The sequence below is a fragment of the Calonectris borealis genome, chromosome 26, assembly GCF_964195595.1.
Source record: "Calonectris borealis chromosome 26, bCalBor7.hap1.2, whole genome shotgun sequence".
In the NCBI taxonomy this organism is placed as follows: Eukaryota; Metazoa; Chordata; class Aves; order Procellariiformes; family Procellariidae; genus Calonectris; species Calonectris borealis.
This window is the reverse complement of record NC_134337.1, coordinates 5448709-5469735: the sequence shown is the minus strand read 5'-3', so window position 1 is coordinate 5469735 and position 21027 is coordinate 5448709. Positions and strand designations below refer to the sequence as shown.

At 49.3% G+C, this 21027-nt stretch overlaps 1 protein-coding gene across 1 annotated transcript in view; it reads right to left on the bottom strand.

The window, feature by feature from the left end:
• NFASC (neurofascin) overlaps positions 1–21027 on the bottom strand; it is a 96248-nt gene that overhangs the window by 24565 nt on the left and 50656 nt on the right. The window contains exons 10-26 of the mRNA XM_075174105.1: positions 20364–20548; positions 19832–19963; positions 19375–19518; positions 18457–18568; positions 18192–18358; positions 17456–17603; positions 16721–16845; positions 15779–15814; positions 14906–15007; positions 14609–14806; positions 13569–13639; positions 12723–12945; positions 10547–10662; positions 9101–9305; positions 7043–7165; positions 6234–6407; positions 4207–4221 (exon numbers count right to left, since the gene is read on the bottom strand). Coding sequence (XP_075030206.1) covers positions 4207–4221; positions 6234–6407; positions 7043–7165; positions 9101–9305; positions 10547–10662; positions 12723–12945; positions 13569–13639; positions 14609–14806; positions 14906–15007; positions 15779–15814; positions 16721–16845; positions 17456–17603; positions 18192–18358; positions 18457–18568; positions 19375–19518; positions 19832–19963; positions 20364–20548 — 2276 coding nt within the window. The remainder of the gene's footprint in view (positions 1–4206; positions 4222–6233; positions 6408–7042; positions 7166–9100; positions 9306–10546; positions 10663–12722; positions 12946–13568; positions 13640–14608; positions 14807–14905; positions 15008–15778; positions 15815–16720; positions 16846–17455; positions 17604–18191; positions 18359–18456; positions 18569–19374; positions 19519–19831; positions 19964–20363; positions 20549–21027) is intronic.

Here is a 21027-nt window from a genome sequence, read left to right as displayed (position 1 = left end):
GGGCTCCCGCAGCCGGGGGGATTTAGTCCTAAGCTGCCCCAGATTCAAAGCTACAGCCTCATTTGTGTTTGAATATGAAATGTATGCGGGAGAGAAGCTCAGCTGGGAGGTTAGGGGGAGAGAAGATAAGGGACATTTTCTAGGCTTTGAAATCCATCCCCTAATGAGAGCTGATTTCGGTCTGGGGAGATAAAGGCAGTCTCTGACAGACATCAGAGCGCTCTGGTGTCCCCCGAAGAAAGGGGCACCCCACCACGGGGGAGCGGCAGGGAGCAGCCTGCGCCGGGCCGCGGCCATTCCTGGGGTGCCTGGGGTCCCCCGCTCCTGCCCGCCACGTCGGGGCTAATTAAGGAGAGACAGATCACCGCTCCTGGCAGCGAAAGGGGGGACGGGGAGATGGAGGGCCAGGCTGGCATTTGCAGAACTGCTCGTTTTGAAACTCGAAAAATCACACACATCCTTCTAAAAATGTGGTTGCAATACTTCATCAGGTATAATGTTTCTAAGCTTTGCAGTGTAGCTGAATGTATTTTTCCGCGTTCCCAACGTGTCGTTCACTCAAGGGCTTTGACAACAGTTGCCTCAAGTTTAGGTACAGGGCTGAGCATCTGGCATTTGTGTGATGGGGAAAAAATTCCCCCCCTCTCTGAAAGCAGGAGGCGGTGCAGAGAAGGGGCTGCCGCTTTCCCAATTGCAGGGCAGAGCAGCACCCTAAAAACCAGTGTTTCAAGCAGGGCTTGAAATTGCCCCAGTACACCCAAGAAACCCAGAATAAAAGCCAGCAACAGCAATTCCCATTCTCTTGCTCCCGCCGTAGCCTAGCCCATCTTCCTGGAAACATCTAATGACCATTCAGCTCATTAATAGGCCCCAGCTTTGCAAGGCAGAGATTGCTTTTTCTGTCCGCAAGATGCATTACCCTTTTAGGTAATGGAGACCGATGGGCACGGTGGGGAGGAGATACGCTCCTATAATGGAGAGGGGCTGCAGCGGTCTGGCTGTAGCAATTAATAGGCTAAGTAATGAGAGAGATGCTTGCAGCAGGACGACTGTGCTCTTTGCTGCAGCTTGGCTCCTATGACCATGAATGGACCAGGAAAAAGGAGCCCAAACCTTACACAAAAACGGTGTGAGGCTCAGATTAGAAAAAAACTAAGAGAAAGAATCATAAAAGCAAAAGGGGGATGTTTAAAGAGGGAGCCTCTTAAGAGAGGGACTCGAGTCCTGCTCTGAGTAGCGTAGCAGTTCAGGGAGTAGTTGCATGGTTTTTTTTCAAAATACAGGAAACAATACACATCCATACTGCTCTTTAATTATTTAAAGGTGCTTTTAATGTGTTGTTAGGCTGTAGTAACAGCTTTCCCTTGGGTGTGTCTACAAAATAATTAGGCTTGGAGAAATTTGATTAATTTTTCATGAATTTTGATGATTAGCCAAATACGTTTTCAGAGATTCTTTTTTTTTTCCTTCTTCCCTCTCCCAGTTTTTAACAACAGAAGGAAATTGTAAAGTCTTTAGCATGAAGTGTTCCAAATCTGATGATAGCTATAAGAAATTCAAGAATAGAAAGGAGCGATTGAGCAGCCTCTAAAAGAGAGGGGTCAGCAGTTCTCTCTGTTTCTACAACGAACAATAGGATCTTTCTCCTCCAATTCCTAATTATGGAGACACAAGAAGGGAACAGAGAAAAGTCAGTGTTTTCTTCCTTAAAGTCTAAGACCCATACTCTTTATGGTCCCTGAAGACGTTTTCCCATACATATGGGTTGTATAGGATCCAGTTTTGATTTTTTCTCATTCATAGCATAAATGAGAGCCCTTTTTAGATGTCCTCTCTTTTCCTGTATCGCCTCTCCCTTTGTCCAGGTCTGGCTTAGGAAAGGTAAAGCCTTTCCTAAGGGAAAGTCCCTGCACTTCACTTTGATTTCATCAAGCTGGTCCAGTTTCTTACACATGTACAGAACAGCTATGACCCTGTATATGTGAGGTTACCCCTGAAAAAAAAGACCTTTTTTTTTTTTTTTTTTAGTGCCAGCAGCCCATGGCAAAAAGAGTTTTACTGCAATTTAAGACAACTTTCACTGTGAATCCATAAAAATCTACAAAATCTAGGTCACTGAGCGGAGATGAATCTTCTGAGAAAGATCAAGCAGTATTTCACTCGAACCCCGTACTTGCTAGGAAGAGAAACAGCCTCTCGGGACAAACACCGCTCGAATTGTGTAACAGCCCCCGCCCCGTGCCCTAAGGAGAAGTGACACCCAGCTCGAGAGCAAGCCAAAGATGTGTGCGCTGGATCCTGCTATCTGCCTTGGTTTCTCTTGCTGAAGTGTAGCACGGTGAGGAAGCTGTGGATGCGGCTGAGTTAGCACTTAACGACCTACTACTCCAGTTACTGACTCTTAGACGTCTTTCAGCTCTGGCTTATCTTTTCACTTTACTATTTCTCCTAGCAGAAGGTAAAAAAGAGAGGGGTGGGGGACCAGTGGGCACTGTTCTTGTAGAATTATCCTTTAAATGGCAATTCATTCATCTAGCTTCCAGTAGTATAAGAAATTATGCCTGAAATGATACAATGCTGGAAGGATAAAGAGATCGTGTTGTGTTTTCAAAGTTCAGCAATATCCACTGCAAGGAGAAAAGTACTTTAAGAAGGGGATCCTGATCCACAAAGAAAATCCATATTCTTGTGGATAAGCTAAACCCTGGCCGAAGTACGAGCTATAGCAGCAAACAGCCCTCCCAGACTCGGAGGATAGATATCCTCTAAGCCAAAATGTTACGGCCGTTTTCAGTTTCCCACCACCCAAAGCAGACCAATCTGTTACCCCCTTTTTCTTTTTTTTTTTTTTAGGAAGAGAAAATATAGTAAGAAAAAGATTGGCATCTATTCAGAAAGGAAAAAAAAAAAACCACAAAATAATATTGGGTAGAGAAACATCACTGCAACAAAATAAAAGGAGGAGAAACATCTATGAGGTAGGAAAGCAAAACCTACAGGTGCGGAGAGCAGGTCCTGCACTTGTATCACTTGGGAAGAGTCTTCCCTAAGAAGCTGTTCCTCCTTGGGAAGCCCCTGCAGCCCCGGGGCTGTGTCCAGCAAAAGCAAAGCACGACCTCTTACAGGGCCCTTGGTGCAGGGCAAACGAGTGCTGTTGCTCCAGACCAAAAGCCTTTCTGCAGCATTCGGGGTGCGTTTTGGCTGGCTGCACTCCCTAGCACTGCCGCTAGCCCCCTTCTGAGCTGGGTCACAGGGCTGTCCCCGCTGCTGAAATACGGGCTCAAAGGGGGGGGTGCGGGGGGAAGTCACATCTGCAGCTTTTGTAAGAGGTGGGTGTCCTTCTTTGGGCAACCAGAAGTTGTGCTTATGCTTTGGACTTTGCAGGGTTGACACTGGGTAACTGAGGATTTGGGTTTCCTCGAAAGCAGGTAGAGATGCTGCCCCCCGCCCCGTTACAAGAAAAGGTTTCTCTCTGCTTCAACGCTGCTGTAGAAATTTGCAATCGAGGGCAAAGCCAGCAATAGCCTCGCATGCAGACATGCACAGCTGTGGCGCAAACGTTGTCCTTAACCCTTTCAATGGGCACCTGGAAACAAAAGGATTCTCCTGTACGAAAGCCCTGGCAGCCCTAAAAGAACCACGGGGAGGTGTGGGGCTTGTGGTGCCCGTACGCTGCAACACAGATCTGCGTGGCCAAGGGAGGCAGCTGCTCCAGCAGCGATATTGCAGGGTCCCGGCTGTAAAAACACAGCTTAAATACTGCAGGGCAGAGCACAGGCAGCACTGAGGCGGGGAGGGCTGGTAAATGTTCTGTATTTCGCAGGGCAGGGACGTTGAGGCTTAAAAAGGGAGAGGGCTTTGTGCAGACCTGGGATTAAAAACCTCTTTAATAGGGCAACTTGACTCTCATTTTCGCTTGTACAGTCTGTGGCAGCCGCGGGGTTTGGTGGGTTTGGCTATCATTAGGCAACTGGGAGGCTGTAAGCCCCGCTCAGAGATATTTTAATCTTTGCAGACCCCGCCATGGGGCTTGCCCTAGTCCCTGCTGCCTGCGGGGCTTCGTTTTACCTGCCGTCATTTCACATGTCCAATTTAGACTCCTGATGCTTTACCTTCCCATTGAAAGGGTTAATGGAGTGCATGCTTAATTGCCAGCACACCCGAGCCTTGCCCCATGCCTGTTACCTCCTCCGGCTGGTACGGTACCTGGGGTTGGCGTGGCTTCAGAGGGCAGCGCCAAGGATAGAGAGGGGAATACGAAGAGAGCATAGAAGAGAAGGGAAGAGAAAACAGAGGAATATATAAAACAACCAGAACACACCAACAAGAGACTCGGGACCACTTGCACACAGTCACCAGAGACTTGAGAGAGAGGGAGTAAATGCATGAGCTACAGCCCGTCACCCTCCCGTGCATCAGAGCCACTTGCACAGGGCAGAGAGAGCAGGGACGTCCCCTTGGAGATGGAGACCACCAGTTAAACACACACCGGCTCCGCAGCAGAGATGCCAGCGGTGTCGATGAAGCAAAGTGCTTAAGCAGGTGCTTATATCTAATCCCAGCAAGGACCGGTTTTGGCACTCGAATTTCACCTTAGTTTTGTCTAGTGTTATTCTAACATCAGTGCTCGTCCTGTCTTGTATGGGTTGGAGCCTGTGGTGCAGAACATCAGAGAGATGTATTTTATTTAAACTTCTCAGGGGAATGAGTCTGGCAAGCAGAAAACAACCTCTGAATGCATTAATGGGTTTAATTTTCTTAATCTGCTTTTTTTAAATTCCAAACTCGTCTTTCGCGTAGCTTTACAGCAGGTACCTTCATATCAAAGTGGGCATTTAGAGCTGCTAATCGTACTTACACGCCTGTCATTAGCAGGACTCGCCTATGTCGTGTTGTACCTCAGGGTCTCATGTTTTGAGGTCAAACTTTGCCATATTTCTGTAACTTCGGACTGGGGCTTGACTCTCTAATTTTTCTTGCTGCTTAATGGCAACGCTTTGTCCTTTTGCTCAGTGGCAGCAGCTCGTCCCTTCGGCAGGGGCAGCCGGGGAGCGCTGGGTGCCACCGCGCGTCCGCAGCCCCGACCCCGCGGACGGGGAACCTCACCTTGTCGTGCTGGCCTGCACTGTACCTGCTATTTCCTGATACAAATCGGTTAAGCGATATACCACAGCGGTTGATCATGGCTATTATTTAACTGTGCTCTCCTAACCGTCGCTGTTATCAGCATAAAGAAACAAACCCAGTAAAGCAAATTTTAACGAAACAACTAGAACTATTGACTATCAATCAGCACCGACAACTTCAATCCCTGTGCTCTAACAGTTTGTTCAGCAAAGCTCCTTTTTAAAGCAATGACATGCCCCCTCTTGTGTTTGCCAGGGTGTAACTGAGCTGATTTTCTTCCCATAGCATATGCAGCCCCATCTCCCATCCTGTCACGTCAATTAGCCATGCTGGAGCCCACCTAAGAGGTGTCGGTAAGCATTTCATTTCCACTGGGTCATCAGTAGGAATGACTTTTCCTACTCAGAGCCATTAGTTGGGGAGGGGGAGACGGAGGAAAGGAGACAAAAACCCCATTAAATCAGAGCGCTAACCAAATCATAGGTCTTTTAGCAAATGCTAAAGAAAGGAAAGAGCCAGCTTTTGTCTCCCCGAGTTCCCTCAGGGCTCCTGAACTTTCACTTAGTTTGATGAATGTCCCACAATGGGCATTTTATCTTATTATGAATCTGGGAGTTAGGGCTTCGCTTTGGAAGGTCAGGTCAGCTGCTGGTTATGGGGTGACAGGGAAGTGGCACCGTAGCCCCTGCCTGGAGGATGCAGCTCCTGCACCCCCTTTGAGCCACGTAAAAGTCACCCGCATCTGCCCCTTATTTAGCTCGTGCAGAGGGGCAGATTAGAGCTTCACCTTTTGCAAAATGAGAGCAAGATGCTCTCCTGCTCCAGGGGCACGTGAGGAGCACTAATTGCTTGGGGGGCAGCAAGATGGTTCCCAAGAGCACAGGACAGTCCCCCCAGTCACCTCTGTAGCATTTCTGCTGCAGTATTCGGTCCTGGTCAGTCACCGATCTACCCCTGCAGTAGATAGTAGCTGTGCACCAGTTACTACCTTGTACTGGTTGCTCTGTGGACCACCTGATTCTCTGACCTGCAGTTTTTGGCTGATACATGTCCCGTCACCCCCCTAACCCCTCAGCAAAGCCAGACGCTGTTGCTGCTGCACATACCTTCGTTCAGCAAAGCTGGCGACTCCTCCACTATGGTTTCTCCTTCTCCCACCTGGGTCCGTGCGCGCAGGAAGAAGCGATAGCGCGAGATGGGGTCTGTCCTCTGCAGGGTGAACCTTGTCTGATTGGGAGAGAAGTTCTCTACCAGGGTTCGGCCCGTTTTGGATCCATTAACTGGGGAGGAAAGGCAGGTCGTGGTGGTTTCAGCCTTGTGTGAGAAATACACTGTGCTGCCCACCTCATACCTCGCCCCAGGACCGGACCTGCAGTCGGTGTGGGGCCGCGTGTGCTCAGAGCTATAGCTGCTCTTAAGTAACTCCTCTAGGGCAGCTGGTGACTCACTGCTGGGGGACCTGCCGGGGGGACATTCGGGGTTGTATAGGTGGTCAAGGACGGGCATAGCACAAGTGCCAGGGTCTCGGAGAAGGCTGTACTGCCCCAGGCATCGTGCTGGGCTCTGCAGAGCGTCCTGCACTCCAGGCAGCATCTCCTATACAGCCGGGAGCTTGTGTGTGAGTGAGCATATAAACTACTCAGACTGCGCTTAAAGGTCTTCCTAAATCAGAGGTCAAACTGATTTCCCTGCAGTGGTCGAGTCTGGAGAACTGCTGAGCATCCACAACCCTGGTTAACTGCAGCTGCCCAGCACTGCTCCCGGACTCCTCTCCAACACCAGCGTGTCTCATCCTGTGATGGAAGCCTCAGTTCCTTACGGACAGCTTTCTATGCTAAGTGAGGAGGTAATTAGCAGCAAGAAAACATTTAATGACTTAATTATTATCACTAAGAAGAGAACATGTGGAACGTACAGGCTTGATATCTAAGGTTGTATCCTGTGAGGACTCCATTGGGATGCTCTGGGTGATCCCACTCCAGATTGATGCTTTCCAGATTTGGCTGTCGGATTCTTAAATACCTGGGGGAGCTGGGCACTTGGGAGGAGGATGGGACCAGGAAGAAAAGGGAAAGAAGAAAAAACATACAAGATAACATACCTTACAATACTGTACACATCCCAGGCTGACTGATACACTCAAGACACTCATAAATACACACACACACTAAAGGTCAGAAACCAATTGAATGAGAATCTGTGCCAGAAACCATGCGCCAGCCCAGGGTTTTCAGCAGCGGGTATGCAGGGAGCAGAAACCAGAGCAGCTCTGCATGCAACCCCAGCCCCGGCAGCACCGTGCCCACGCTGCGCTCGCTGGGTACCGCTGCCCTCCAGCACAGAGCTCGGGGAGGCACCCGCAAAAGATGCTACAGCCGTGAAGCGGAGCTGTGACACAGTCCAAGTCCCATTTCTGTGTGTTGTACGTATTCTGTACTGGTCTTGTTTACGGCCCCCATCCAGCCCGACATTTACATCTCATCTGTTTGTCTGTTGGAACGGTGTAAAATAGCGTAGCAGCTTCTCTTACTGCAAAGCGTCTTTGTGTTATTCACGCCTAGAGACCTGTAACAGGGCGCTGGTGCACGTATACAGTGGTCCTTACCCTGAGGAATGGCTGCTTTTATGCCTGCTTATTCAAAGCTAGTAAAGGAAGGAAAGCATTATACGTTCTTGAATTAAATTATTCTCCTGGTTTACTCATAATTGCAGTGTCTTGACTGGGGAAAGAACTTGGCCCTGATCTGAGAGATTAGCGATTTTTTTTTTTTTAAACAGAAGTTTTGCAGAATATCATTCAACCTCCTAAACATCAATATATAGTCAATAAAATCGCTTAGTGATGTAGGAAAAAGCAAATCAGCAGTTTACTTATGACAAGAGTATAATCTGCTATAATTGTTTCAATCAATGCCACCCACGTACGCATACAGCTACCCCAAACGCTCCGTGCCTCCAGCTCCGGGTAAGCAGCTCAATCAAAATGCACCTGACTGCAAAACCGCCCTACTGGAACAGAGTCCTTTCTTTTTAAACAAGCTTAATTATGGCTGGTCAATTGAAAATCCTTAGAAAATGGTGACAGCATCCAAGAAAATGTTGAGGAAGAAAGAGCCAGGACTGAGAGATGCTGTTCTTGTACAGCAGGAATAGGGTGAAGAGGAAGAGAAAGAGGAGGACCCCACAGAATGTTAGTTGAGACAGGATTTGCTTCCAGCTTCTACTATTTTCTTCTCTTGCATTTTTGTAACATGCTGTGCCAAAAACATCTGTGCTATAGGAAGATTCATTGCCAGCCACTGAAAGTGCAGCTCCAACAAAAAGTTATTGGCGTGTCTATAAATAGCTCCTGTGACAGCAAGAAAATTAAAATCTCAAGTTCATCCTTGACACAAGCTCTTTAAACAGAAGAATGAGGCGCTCTTGCCTTAAAAGCCTGACAGGGGTATTAGTGACATCCTTTCAGAACAAAAGTACTTAGGTCTTACAGAGATTTTACTGCCTTTTACTGAGCAAGATGAATTTATTCGCTCCCATTTCACCGACCCGCAGCACGGGGAGGTGCGGTGACATTTGCAGGTCAGGCAGCAAATCAAGGGCACGGTGCTCTGCCTCTGGAGAGGCTTTGCAAACATTTCTCTTGTTCAGCCTAAGAGCTACTTGCTGATGCGTTCAAAGTACCTGGAGGGGATTTTTAGATTGATGAGACAGTGCCAGTAGTCAGCTCTAGGTGTATCTGCAGAGGTGTCACCTACCCCGCGGTGACGAAGGCATACAGCCGTGTGACAGTGATGCCCAGAAGATGCTGCCCAGGCTCAGCTACAAATTGTCCCTAGTGCATCTCCCCAGCAGCATCGCAGCTCTGCTGCAGAGCGGTGCAGCTCCCGGTCCGCTCCGCAGAGCCGAACCACCCAAACCTCTCCCAGCACCCGCCCGAGGGACGGGTGCCTGCACCACCCCCCCGGGAACGTACCTCCTTCTGGTGTGGGGAACTCCTTAACTTCACTGCGTGGCCCATCTCCTCTCCCGTTGGTTACAACCATCTCAAGCTTGTAGTTGCTGTAAGGAAACAGCCGGGACACTATGCCCCGGTTTCGGTCTCCAGGAAAACTCACATACTGCCGTTTTTTGGAGACCCACAGGTTCTTCAGCAAACTACTGTCTCTCCAGAAATAGGCCTTCAAGAAACATGCATGGCAAGTGAAGCTTTTCCCATTTAAGTGCAATTGGTTTTTTTTTTTCATTAACAAAGCATAGCAAAACTTCGCCTTTCCAAAGAGCAGCTCTCAGCTGCAGAAGCCTTTTAGAGCAATTAATGAAGCTCCACGTCCCCCAGCGAGGCAGGTCAGTGGTGTTACCCGAGGAAGAGGCTGAGCATGGGGTTAAGTGCTTACCGAAGGTCACAGAGCAAAACCAGCTAAGCTCAGACTACAAAGAGCTGTTTCTGGCTCCCAAGTGCCAGGCATCCAGGGACTCTCCCTTTCTACCCGGATTAGTACCAAAGCTGTCTACAAGGAAAGGTGGGACGCGTCCAGGCACAAAGGAAAGTCTGAACTTGGAAAGCCTCCCATTTGAAGCCCCGACTGTAAAGCTTATTTCATGCAGAAATAAGATTCATTCAGAAAATAGACCAGGATGATAGGGCAGAGGCAGAAAAAATGAAAGCAGTACCCAGGGAGCTTTCTTTATGCCCAACGGATTATTGGATTTGAAACGTTATAACTGTTTGCAGGACGTGCTTTTGGTAACGTCTTAAACCCTGATAGAAGGGGCTCTGTCCAGACTTTTGCTTGTTTTGAACAGGCTCTATCCTCTGAACAGAAACACCGTATTTTACCTTAGCAGTAAAGAAACAAACAGGATCCATGCTGACTTTAGTTGCCAGTTAGTACGAACTGCTGGGTTTAGGCTTTGCGGGGGTTGGTGTTCATTAAAAGAGGGTGTAGGCACTTTGGGGATGACACAAAAACTAGCCTGTCTGTACCTATCTGAGGTGACTCCCCCCGAGCCAGCCAGCCTGTGGTTCTGGGCAGCTCCAGAGCCAGGAGACGCCTCGCTGCATGGGCAGGACCACCCCGAGTCCCTCTGGGTGCACAAGGGCAGCCCCGCTTGCTTTCTCTGAGCACCCCAGATCCTGCAGCCAGGCACTGGGAAGGGCCAGCCCAGCACCCAGCCCTGGGGCAAGATGTCCCCAGCCCTGTCCGGGCACCACAAAGAGCAAACCAAGGCCCTTCCTTTCTGGTGCTGCTCCAGAGCAGCGCTCAGCCCCCGGGGTCAGCACCCCAGCCGTGGTCCTGAGGGCCGGAGGAGAGTTTTCTGTCATCCCCATCGCAGGCAGCTCCATCACCGGGGCCACCTCGGCTTGTGAGAAGGTTAGCTGTATTACGAGTCAGTGCCGGAGAGATTTGGTTTTGCTCACTCTGTACTCCTTGAGCTGTCCCTGGATGGTGTCCAGGTGCACTCGGGTCCAGGTCAGAGCAATGGCAGTGCTGTTTAAAACTCTTATCCTAACATCTGTAGGCGCAGCCTTGGGATCTGAGCGTTCAGGGATAAAGCAGAGTGTAGGTTAGGCACCCAGCAGTATCCCGGAGGTCAGACAGACGGACGGACGCCCCTCCGCCCCCCCCTTGCTGTGGTTTTCCCATCGCAGCATTGCAGGGCTGCAACCCTGCGCCGGCTCTGCCATCTGCTGGCACCCGGCCGGCCCTGTCTGCCGGCAGCGTTTTCACGGGGATAATCATCTCTTTTTCTCCCTCCTTAAATTCAATTTCTGAGGATTTCCAAACTCGGTAACATAAAACAGGAGCAACAGGCCCACTCGCAGCTTCCTGGCTGCCCTCGTTTGGGGTGAGCAGACCCCACGACCCTGCAAATACCCAGAATAACATCACTTACCTCCCTCCTCCTCACTTGCTCCCTGACATGTGCATGCTTTAAAAGCTGACTATTGTTTTTTTTAGCAGTGCTTCCACAGGAAAGAGGGGGAAAAAACCCCAGATTTCACTCAGCCAGCCATCACGAGAATATTCGTGAGCCAGTTAACAGCAGGGCTTCCTACACGCTGCCGCAAGAGCCCACGTTAGCAGAAGGAAGGGGTCCGGCTCCCCCCTCCGAGGGAAGGGCAGCGCAGCGTGACTCTGCTGCCGGCAAATCCAGCCCCTCCTGCTGCCACTGGCCGGGCACTGTTAGACCCGAGAGTTACAAAACTCTTATTTCCACATCTGCTAATCCGAATTTGGCCAGATCCAGTCGGGTTTTTTTACCTCCTCTGAACAGATCACCTGTTCGTATGTAGAAATCTGCAGTTATTTGTGAAGCAATTCAGACGTGACAGGGCAGGGACTAGTTTGTTTGTTTGTTTTGTTGGTTTGGTTTTTTTTTCCACTTGTCCCACGCCTCGGGATACAGGCAGGAACACATTTGTGTCTGGGTGTGATACAGAAGCTCTGGTCTCCCTGGTTTACCTCCACGTAAAGCACACGCGTGCGGGCTCATTCACATCCTCCCAAAACTCAAAATTATTGCACAAGTTTTCAACTGAAACTAGAAAAAAAAAAACCTGGTAGTGCACAGACAGGTAACGCAGAGACGATGCTGCAGTGGGGTGTTTGCGGAGCTTTTCCAGTAACAGCCTCTCGGCGAGGTCCCGCATTGCTTCCAGCGCTCCGACTCCCACCATTTCTGCCCATTTTCCTCCCATGCCCCGTCTCCTCTGGGAGAAGATGCCCAGCCGGAGGATGTGTCGCGCGTGCTACCTCAGCACCAAGATTGCAGATTTTTCTTGAAATTGCTGTGCCCTGTTTGTGCCCCCTTGACTTCAAGCCTGGAGTCATGGCCGGTTAGCTGGCTTATCTGCCTTACTGCCTGGTAATCCTAAAGTCACACAACCAGGGACCCCCACTGATGCTGCAATGCAAGGAACTAATATATATGTCTTTAAAAATAAAGCTGTTGGCAGCAAACCACATGATCCTAACAGGACAAGGATAATTGTAGTTCAGAGCCTTGGATGCTACAGGCACAGAAGGTGATACCAGTAGCCCAGAAAGAAGGTGAAAAGGGAGTTAAACAAGCTGGCCGCTGTTCTGCGTGACCAGGTGGAGGGTTTTACAGAAAGATAAGCTGAGCCAATGGTGTGTGGCAAACAGGAGCCCAAGCTGGGGCCTGATCAGAGAGGCACAGGAATCCAGTCCAGGACGAACCAAGGCCCTTTTGGCCATTCGTAGCACCTCTCATCTGAGATGAGCTCAGTGCTCTACAGATGTCAGGGGCAAAAAATTTAATGCGGTTTATTGGAATACAGCCAGAGCCCATCTTAAATGAAATCTTACTGTCTTCCACACTCGAAATTATCTATAATACTGGGTATTATAGAGAGCAAGGGAGAGGCTGAGTGGCTTGGGTCACGCAGGCAGCTGCAGGCAGAGCCCAGAATGGAATCTAATGGCCAAACCTCTTTCTTCCAATGCCTGGAACTGGATTTTTGTGCCAAATCAAGCAGTAGTATGAACATGTCCCAGGCACAGGTGCCAACCCACTGACCTCGGGTGGGATCCTGCCCTTCTGAAACACTTACTGGCTGAGAAAATACTCACAATCTTCCCCTGAATAGCCGATGACGGTGTCAGGCTCTGGTGCTCTACCAAAGTCATTCTCTGCCTGCACTTTGATCTCGTAGGGGACGTAGATGGGTGTGTTCCAGACGACATGCCTTGGTGTCTTCACTGTCTCGTTGTACCAGCTCCCCCGAGGGTCCCTTCGCCTCCATCTCACGATGTACCTGAGGTTGGGCCCATAAGCTTGAGTTGCATTCAGAGGCTTAATGGACCAGAACAGAAAAAGAAAGTGAGAAGGAGAAAGAGCAACTGTATTTCTCTGCCATGGAGCTCCAAAAAGTTCTGTTCAGCAGCTGGTTCTTATTTCATGCTCCATCAGCGAATCTCAAAGGAGGTCAATACTTCTGTTCCCAGAGAGAGACACACCTAGTCCTTGCCCTCCAAACCCAAGGACCAAGAACATATCCTTATATTCCAGTCCATACTGCCACTGCAATTTCTATCCTCCTTACAGATGCTGGCTTGTTTGTGGATGACACCTGCTGGTCCATGAAGAAAAGCAAGAGCTGGTCTGTAAGCCCTGTAAACTGCTTAAGGAATCAGACTCTGAGCATCCTCCCTAACCTGTATCTGTGATCCAGCGCCTTTTCTTGGGCTTACATAGTTGCAAATTATTGCTTTTATCACAAACCTTCTTCTAGGCACTAACAATGGCCTCTCTTGTAGATGCATCTTCTGCTTTTTATTTCCTTTATGATCATTAAGACTACGGTATTCTGTGTAGTACATCACACATGCTAGAGATGCCGAGTTCTCTAGATCTTAGCATCTGTGACCGTAATGGTAAGATGCTGGGTGGCTGTCAAGCATCAAAGAAGAACTCACCGTCCACGTTATCTCCATGTTGTTCTTTTGGGTCCCTGCACCTTGGACTCCTGTTGGGTTAATTTCAGGACCTGAAATTCACATTGAAAAAAAAAATGCAGTTTATAATGTTGAAAAATGACCATTTGAGTGTTTAAAAACCCTTTACTGTGCAAGCCAAAAGTACTTCCAAGACAGAAGTTAATGGCCTGATTTTTCCAGAAGTTCCCATTCAGGTTAATGGAACATGAGACTCTCAGCACTCTTGAAAACCAGGCCATTTATTTAGGAGCCTCTTTTTTTTTTCCAAAATGTCCTAAATCTTTGAAAGACAGCCATTGTGAAGCAACCCCAGGAGCAGAGTCTGGCACTTCTGAAATCTGAAACAAGAAGAGTAATGTCGAAAGCCAACACTAGATGCCAGTAGATATTGCAGAAGTATCTCTGCAATGGTTAAATTAAGAAATGCAGCAAAACTACTAAGCTTCTTGTGAATTCCTCATAGGAATTTTCCCAAGTATTCTACAACGTACAAAGCACTGGGCACACAAACTGAAGACCTGAGTCTTGGTCGTGGACTGGAGCACACTTTACTCCTGCATCGATCTGGGCTCCTGGCCAGCTCTAGCAGTGGACAATGAATTAGCAATTTTGGAACAAAATGCCTTTTGCTTGTGGCCAGTTTATTTGACTTGAGTCAAATTTTCCAAGAGACTTCTGAGCTTCCTGTGGTCAGAAAGGATAAAAGACTTTTTTTAGAAAGCTTCTCTGTAAGGTGAAACCAGGCTTTCCTTCAACAGATTCTGCTGGAGTGACCTTTGCGTAAATCTTTCCATTTGAGTTTTGCTGCTCTGCAGAATATCAGTCATAGAATGAGGAGGTGATATATAAAGTTACACCCCAGCACATGCGTGGACCAGCTCATTCCCTCACCTGTGTAAATCTCTTTCTGTTACAGGACCTGTGGTCATACACCACGAGGGAAGAGTCTACTCGGAGAGTGGTGGCTAAGAACAACGTCAAGTCACCACGGCAAGAGGGACCGGGTGGAAGGTACTCACGTGCCCCGTTGGTCTGGTATCGTTCGGAGGGCACGCTGGGCAGGCTGCTGCCCACGTCGTTCACCGCAATCACCCGAAACTGGTAGTTGACGTAAGGAGAGAGGCTCAGGACGGCCGAGTTGACGCTGCCGGGGTACCTGGAGTGGTTATGCCACATGCCAGGTTGGAACCGGTCCTCCTCAAACTGGACAATGTAGTCTGGGGGAGAGGATGGAGAGGTGGGGTTAAGGGCTCATTTTCCCTCCACCGGGCAGAAGAAAGCGGGAGGGATCCGGGGCAGAGGCTCCGGCAGCTGACCTGTGATGGGGCTGTTATTGTCGTCTCCGGGAATCCACGTCAGCCGCACGCTCCTCTCGGCCAGGTCTGTCAGCTCCAAGTCACGGGGCCGGTCGGGTCGTTCTGTTGGCCGAGTAACGAGACAAATTAGGCTGGGATTGTCCCAGGAGCTGGGAGTCCCAGTTCCCATTGCTTCTCTCGGGAGGGAAGCCCTGGCCGTCTTAGTCCAGACCCGTGGGCGGGCACGTGCCCTGTGGCACGATTCACGTCCTGCAGCTCTCGGACTTGTGCAATTCGTTAAATACAAACGTGCTCACGAACTGCTTGTGCCCTGCCTTGAAACCCTACCTGGACAACTGATGGTAGCTGGCGGTGGAAGCACGATATAGTGGCTTAGCAGAGGGATATGTGATCTTACAACAAACTACACACAGCGTTTGAAAAAATAAATGCAACCAAATAGAACAGAAAGGACACAAAGCCTCAAAGAAAATATATACTTGTATATTCTGGTTTCTTTATCTTGTCACAACCCAGCGGTCGCACAGAACCAGCTCATGCAATAACAGTAACAGTAATAACTTCTTTCCAGGTAAAGGTCAAGGGATTCAATGTGATTTTTTTTCTCCCGTCAGGGCTCACCATTTCCAGGTATGGGTAAGGTGATTCTTGCACTCAAGAACTGGCGCTGTGGGACACGAAATGATGTGAGACAGGACCTTCCTACCCACGGCCATCTGGATGGGTTTTCAAGGACAACATGGACAGGACTTGGAAGCATCAGCTCCCCGCTTTTTCAACCGCTATACCTAGATTTTCTGTTGGCGTTATTGGCAAGGCAAAACAAAATCAATTTACAAAATAAAATAAACCCAATGAATTAGTGATGATTACCTTTCGGTAAGTCTCTCAAACGGTTAGCAGGGACAGCTGCAAGGTAAGACATTGGTTGTTAACGGTGTTAGTTTAGTCATTAAGCTTGGGTGGCCAAAGGAGCAGCTGGCAAATGTAAAGTTACACACACAGCTACAGATTTCGGAAGGATCCGATCCTGCCTGGGGACCAGAGTAGGTACGTCCTTCCCCAGAGACCCCCAGGCACGCTCTGCACGCCTTTATTCATACTTCTAGTACACGGTAGAGGGGAGTTGTAGAGTTAATTAGCTATTAGGGGAACAGGAAGGGAAATAAATCAAGCCCAGTCAAATGATTAGGGGTACGGGATTCAGATTGCACTCTGACTTTTGTAGGGCATTGCGGGTCTGTGCCGGCGGCGCTGGCAGGTTGGGGCGCTCCCGTGAACGCGGCACGTCAGCAAGATCTGAGGTGGCCAAGAGCAGGGACTGATAAGTCTGTGTTTTGCGAGGAGATCTCGCAGTGTACATAAATGGGATGGGGAATGGGCTTAGGTTTGTCGCTGCCCGTACTGAAAAGGCTGGGAGTGGCTCCCGCACCCCGGGATTCCAGTGTTGCTCAGCAGCCTGACATTCAGTTAAATTCATTTGCAAATTTAGGACTGTTCTCACAGAGCTTCAACATCCACGTTTGGATATTTTTAGCTGTATGTAATAACTACTCTTTTTTTTTTTGGTCTCAAATGCAAGTTTCCTTCGACTCTAATTCAATGCCATTGTCTGAGTCTGAGATAAGGCAACACGTCCTTGCCGAGTCCTGCAGCAACGGAACAGTTGCTCTGCCAGCATCTCCCTGAGCATCTCTGCTTCAGAGGATGATTCTGTGGTCACAGATCACCCTTTCGGTCTGACCTTGAAGTCAGTCTGTTGTGTTAAAAATGAAGCACTTAGCTCCGTGTCGCTACGTTGGAGGACAGCTTTACCTAGTACGGTGAGGTACGCTTTAGCCGAGTCCTTGTCCAGCTCCGTGCTAGCTACGCAGGTGTAATCCCCTTGGTCCTTCTCAGCCACGCCATATATTGTCAGACCATCATCTTCTTTTTTCATCCTTAAAGGGATGAGAACCATAATCACACAACTGTGCCTAAGCTCATTAGGCAGCAGGATTGAAGTCTAACTGTTCTCTGATAAAATACATAAAAAAGCCCAAACAGAACGGGAGTACGTCTCTGGTCTGAAGATTTTATCAGCTAAGGATGTGTTGAGTTATTCTTGAAACCTCATTTCCTAAGGAATCAGCAAATGTGCTCTGGTATATATCTGGAATAATCACCCTTTCGGGAAAACAGTCTGACCTCTGACTGGCTCGTGTCCCGAGATCAGGTCTCACTCCACGAGAAGGGAGTCAGCTATGGAAAGGAAATTACAGCTGTACCACTCACAGCAGATAAACATTAATTTTGAAGTAGCTTGTTATTAACCCACCCATTTTATCAAGATGTCCTAAAATATCTGTAAGTAAAACCTATAGTCAAAGTCTTGATTTACTGATAAGTCAATTTTAATTGCTAGGCAGCGTCTGTTGGAAGGAGCTAGTAACATTAAAAGTATCAAGAACAGCAAACGTCGCCTAGATGGGAATGCAATGTTTGTCAAACGTTCTGTAAAAAGTCCGACAATCCCGGGACAGAAGACCCATGAAACTGTTAAAGACAGACCTGTTTCCAATGTACAGGGGTGCCTCATCTTTCAGCCAGGTGACCGTGAGTTTCAGCGTAGGGTCGTGCTTTATACGGCAGTGGAGGCGAGGCATGGAGCCCCTCTTCACCACCTGATCTTCTGGTCCTCTCACAATCCTGGTTGGGTCTGCACCAAGTCGGAAAGAAAGCGTTAGGCACCAAACTGCTGGGTCTTAGCTCAGGAACTCAGTGAAGAGCGGTGTTACTTGGAAAGGACAAGCACGCGCATCGAGTGTTTGTCCAGCTTGCTATAGTGAACTGTCTCCAATACAAATGCTTGCAAAGAAATTAATTTAACAAGCCATTAATTCATGCTGACCCTTTAAAAAATACCCAGTTTTCTGAGTCAGCAATCACAGTTTTGCTGAACAGGGAAAGCCCCGGTAGAAACTTGATTCAGCAAATGTTTTATTGCCATCAGTTACCCCCGATATACACTTTGTATTTCTTTTTGCATTGCTTATGGCATCTCAGAGCTCAATATCCACACCAAACCCTTCTACAGCTTCAGTATATCCACAGCCTTGTTTTTTCCCAACATTAAAAGGGAATCTCTACCATTTTCTGGATTCCAGCTCCAAATTACGTCGTGCCTGTCCTCTGACAGACTGCCGGAGCACGCAACCAACCCTCCCTTAACAGAAATTATTATTTCTGCTGCAAGTTTCAGAAGATCCAAGAGACCGTTTTGACCTGGAGCCCTCCGTGCCCCTACCTTTGACCTCCAGGCGAACCTGGGCCTCCGCTTTACCCAGGATGTTGGTAGCGACACAAGTGTAGATGCCCTGGTCCTCCTTCCGAGCCATGTTCATCTCCAAGCTCCCGTTCTCATGTGCCTTGTAGTTTCCTCCGTCCAGTGTGTTCCCCTGGCCGTTCTTAAACCTCACAACACCACAAAGTGCTATTGTAAGGGAAGAAAGAGCAGGAAACCTCCCCTTCCCACCCCTCCAGACTGGCAGGGGACGTGCTGCAGCTCTTACCATCTCAGGGTGGGGATCGGCGAGCCAAAGAAAGGGCAGTCAAGTCGGGTCCTGTTGTTCTGAATCACCTTGATGAGCTGATTGCGGGGGGCCAGTATCCGTGGAGGTACGTCTGCAAACAGCAAAAATCACAGCCGTTGAGAAAGAAAAGAAACCCGTTTCCAGACCGCTGCTCCCTTTCCAGTCTTTTCACCCACCCTCCCTTCTCTTTTGTTCACTCTTCCTTGTTGGCACTTTCAAGACTCGGTAGAGCTTCTCCATTCCCTCTCATCTCTCCTTCCTTTCTAGCCTCGCTACATGAATCAGCTTTTATCTTGGCGCCAACAGGACTTGCTCAGCCTTGCCTGGCTTTGCAGGTCCATGGCAAAGGACTTCTGCTCCAAAGCCCGGTTGCAGAGGTCATGTGCCTTTGTGCGTTAGCCTCAGAGTAGCTCGCAACAAAGAGGAAAGCAAATAGAGAACTCTTGCAGGGAAAACTTGAGTATAGGGGAACAAGTCTGATGAGGAGCGGCTGAGGGAACTGGGGGTGTTTAGCCTGGAGAAGAGGAGGCTGAGGGGAGACCTCATCGCGCTCCACAACTCCCTGAAAGGAGGTTGTAGCGAGGTGGGGGTTGGTCTCTTCTCCCAAGTAACAGCGCTAGGACAAGAGGAAATGGCCTCAAGTTGCACCAAGGGAGGTTTAGGTTGGACATTATGAAAAATTTCTTTACTGAAAGAGTGGTCAGGCCTTGGAACAGGCTGCCCAGGGAAGTGGTTGAGTCACCATCCCTGGAAGTCTTTAAAAGACATGTAGATGAGGCGCTTAGGGACATGGTGTAGTGGGCGTGGTGTGTTGGGTTGACGGTTGGACTCGATGATCTTAGAGGTCTTTTCCAACCTTAATGATTCTATGATTCTAAATCTTCCATAAGTACTTACCCAGGACGCTGACAAAGGCATTGGCCAGAAGGTAGCCGTGCTCGTTGGACGCGTTGCATTGGTACACAGCACTGCTGCCGATCTGGGTATCTCGAAATACAATGGTGTCTCCAGCCACCTCTCGGCTCGGGTTGGGGGGAGAAGCTTCAAAACAAGGAGCACTCTTTAAATTAAATTATAAATTAAAATTCACAAGACTCTCAATATCATTGTGCTTCTTTCCATCTCATCCTGGGTAAAACCAGACGACGGCACGTGACCTCCCCAGCCTACAAAGACGCGGTTCAACTGGCCTTGCCTCAGACAAGCAGGTGGATTGCGTGCTGCGATGCCGGAGCCCACGCACACGGCTCAGTGGGGTGCCCGGCACCCCCACGGCAGCTCTGGCTCTCGTGGTCAGCCACAGGATCCTTGGCTAGGTTTTTTGTAAAGGAGGTACAGATTCTTCCTCGCTCACCTTCTATAGGCTCGCCGTTCACCAGCCACTGTATCGCAGGCTTGGGGTTCCCATTGGCGCGACACACCAGCCTGCCGTCCTCGCCAGGGGCCAGAATGAGGTTTTGGGGTTCGTCCAACCAGTATGGAGCAGCTTTAAAATACACCAGTGCACCAGTTATAAACGCAGCGGGACTACCTCATCCAAAATCCCCCCTCCACTGCTCCCTGCTGAACTAAGACAGGAAAACACCGTCCTCTCTGCGGGCTCCCTGGGTGCAGCGAGAGTGGAGAGTCCTCTTCCCCCCTCTTTGGCCACGCAGAACCATTGATATCAGTGAAGCTCTGCTGAGTTACACCAGCTGAGATCACATCTCACACTGCTTTTCGGTCAGTTTGGACAAGAAGCAAGTATGGCTGGATACAGCACAGAGACAGCCCCCGCAGAAAGCCCCCGCTCCCCCTTTCACAAATGGGAGCATTCCCCCCGTGCACCTCCCCTCACAGCTCCTGGCTGCCAAGGTAAGAAAGACGGCAAGGTAAAGGTGACGTACCCTTCACTCTCACCGAGATCGTGTGGCGGATGCTGCCCATCTTGTTCGACGCCAAGCAGAAATACTCCCCGGAGTCTTCCTCGGAGACGTTGGAGATACGAAGAGCCTTGTTAAAGTTTTCCAGCTTGGTTTTGCCTGCTGGGAGCTCTCCTCCTTTCTTGTACCACATGATGTCTGGTGCTGGTCTAAGGAGAGGGGAGGAGATAAATGCTTTTGCAACACAAGAAAATTACTCCTAAGAAAACAGTTGATAATCCCGCACTCGGAACCACTCACACCCAGGGAGAAGGACTGATCCAACTGCTGGGCCACCTTCCTTCCTACCACAGCCTCTAAACCAGGACCCCGAGCATCACCAGCTGATCAGGAGCGGGGGCCATCTCATTCCTTGTGCTTGGGGGTGCAGAGCGCTGGTCTGGCAGCGTGGGCAGGCAGCACCAGGCAGTGCTGCCAAAGCCTGACCCTGCGGGCACGTGGACCACAAGTGTCCTCACCCACAGTTTCTACAGCGTGGTGAGGAGCACCCAGGAGATTGGAAAATAGCTGTAAGGATAAATCCGTGGGGAATTATCCTTGGACAGCAAGTGTCCGAAGACGCCTGCTTCCCTGAACAGTGCTGCAAAACGCAGCTCTCCTGTTTGCTCCATGCTCTTACGCTTCAAGT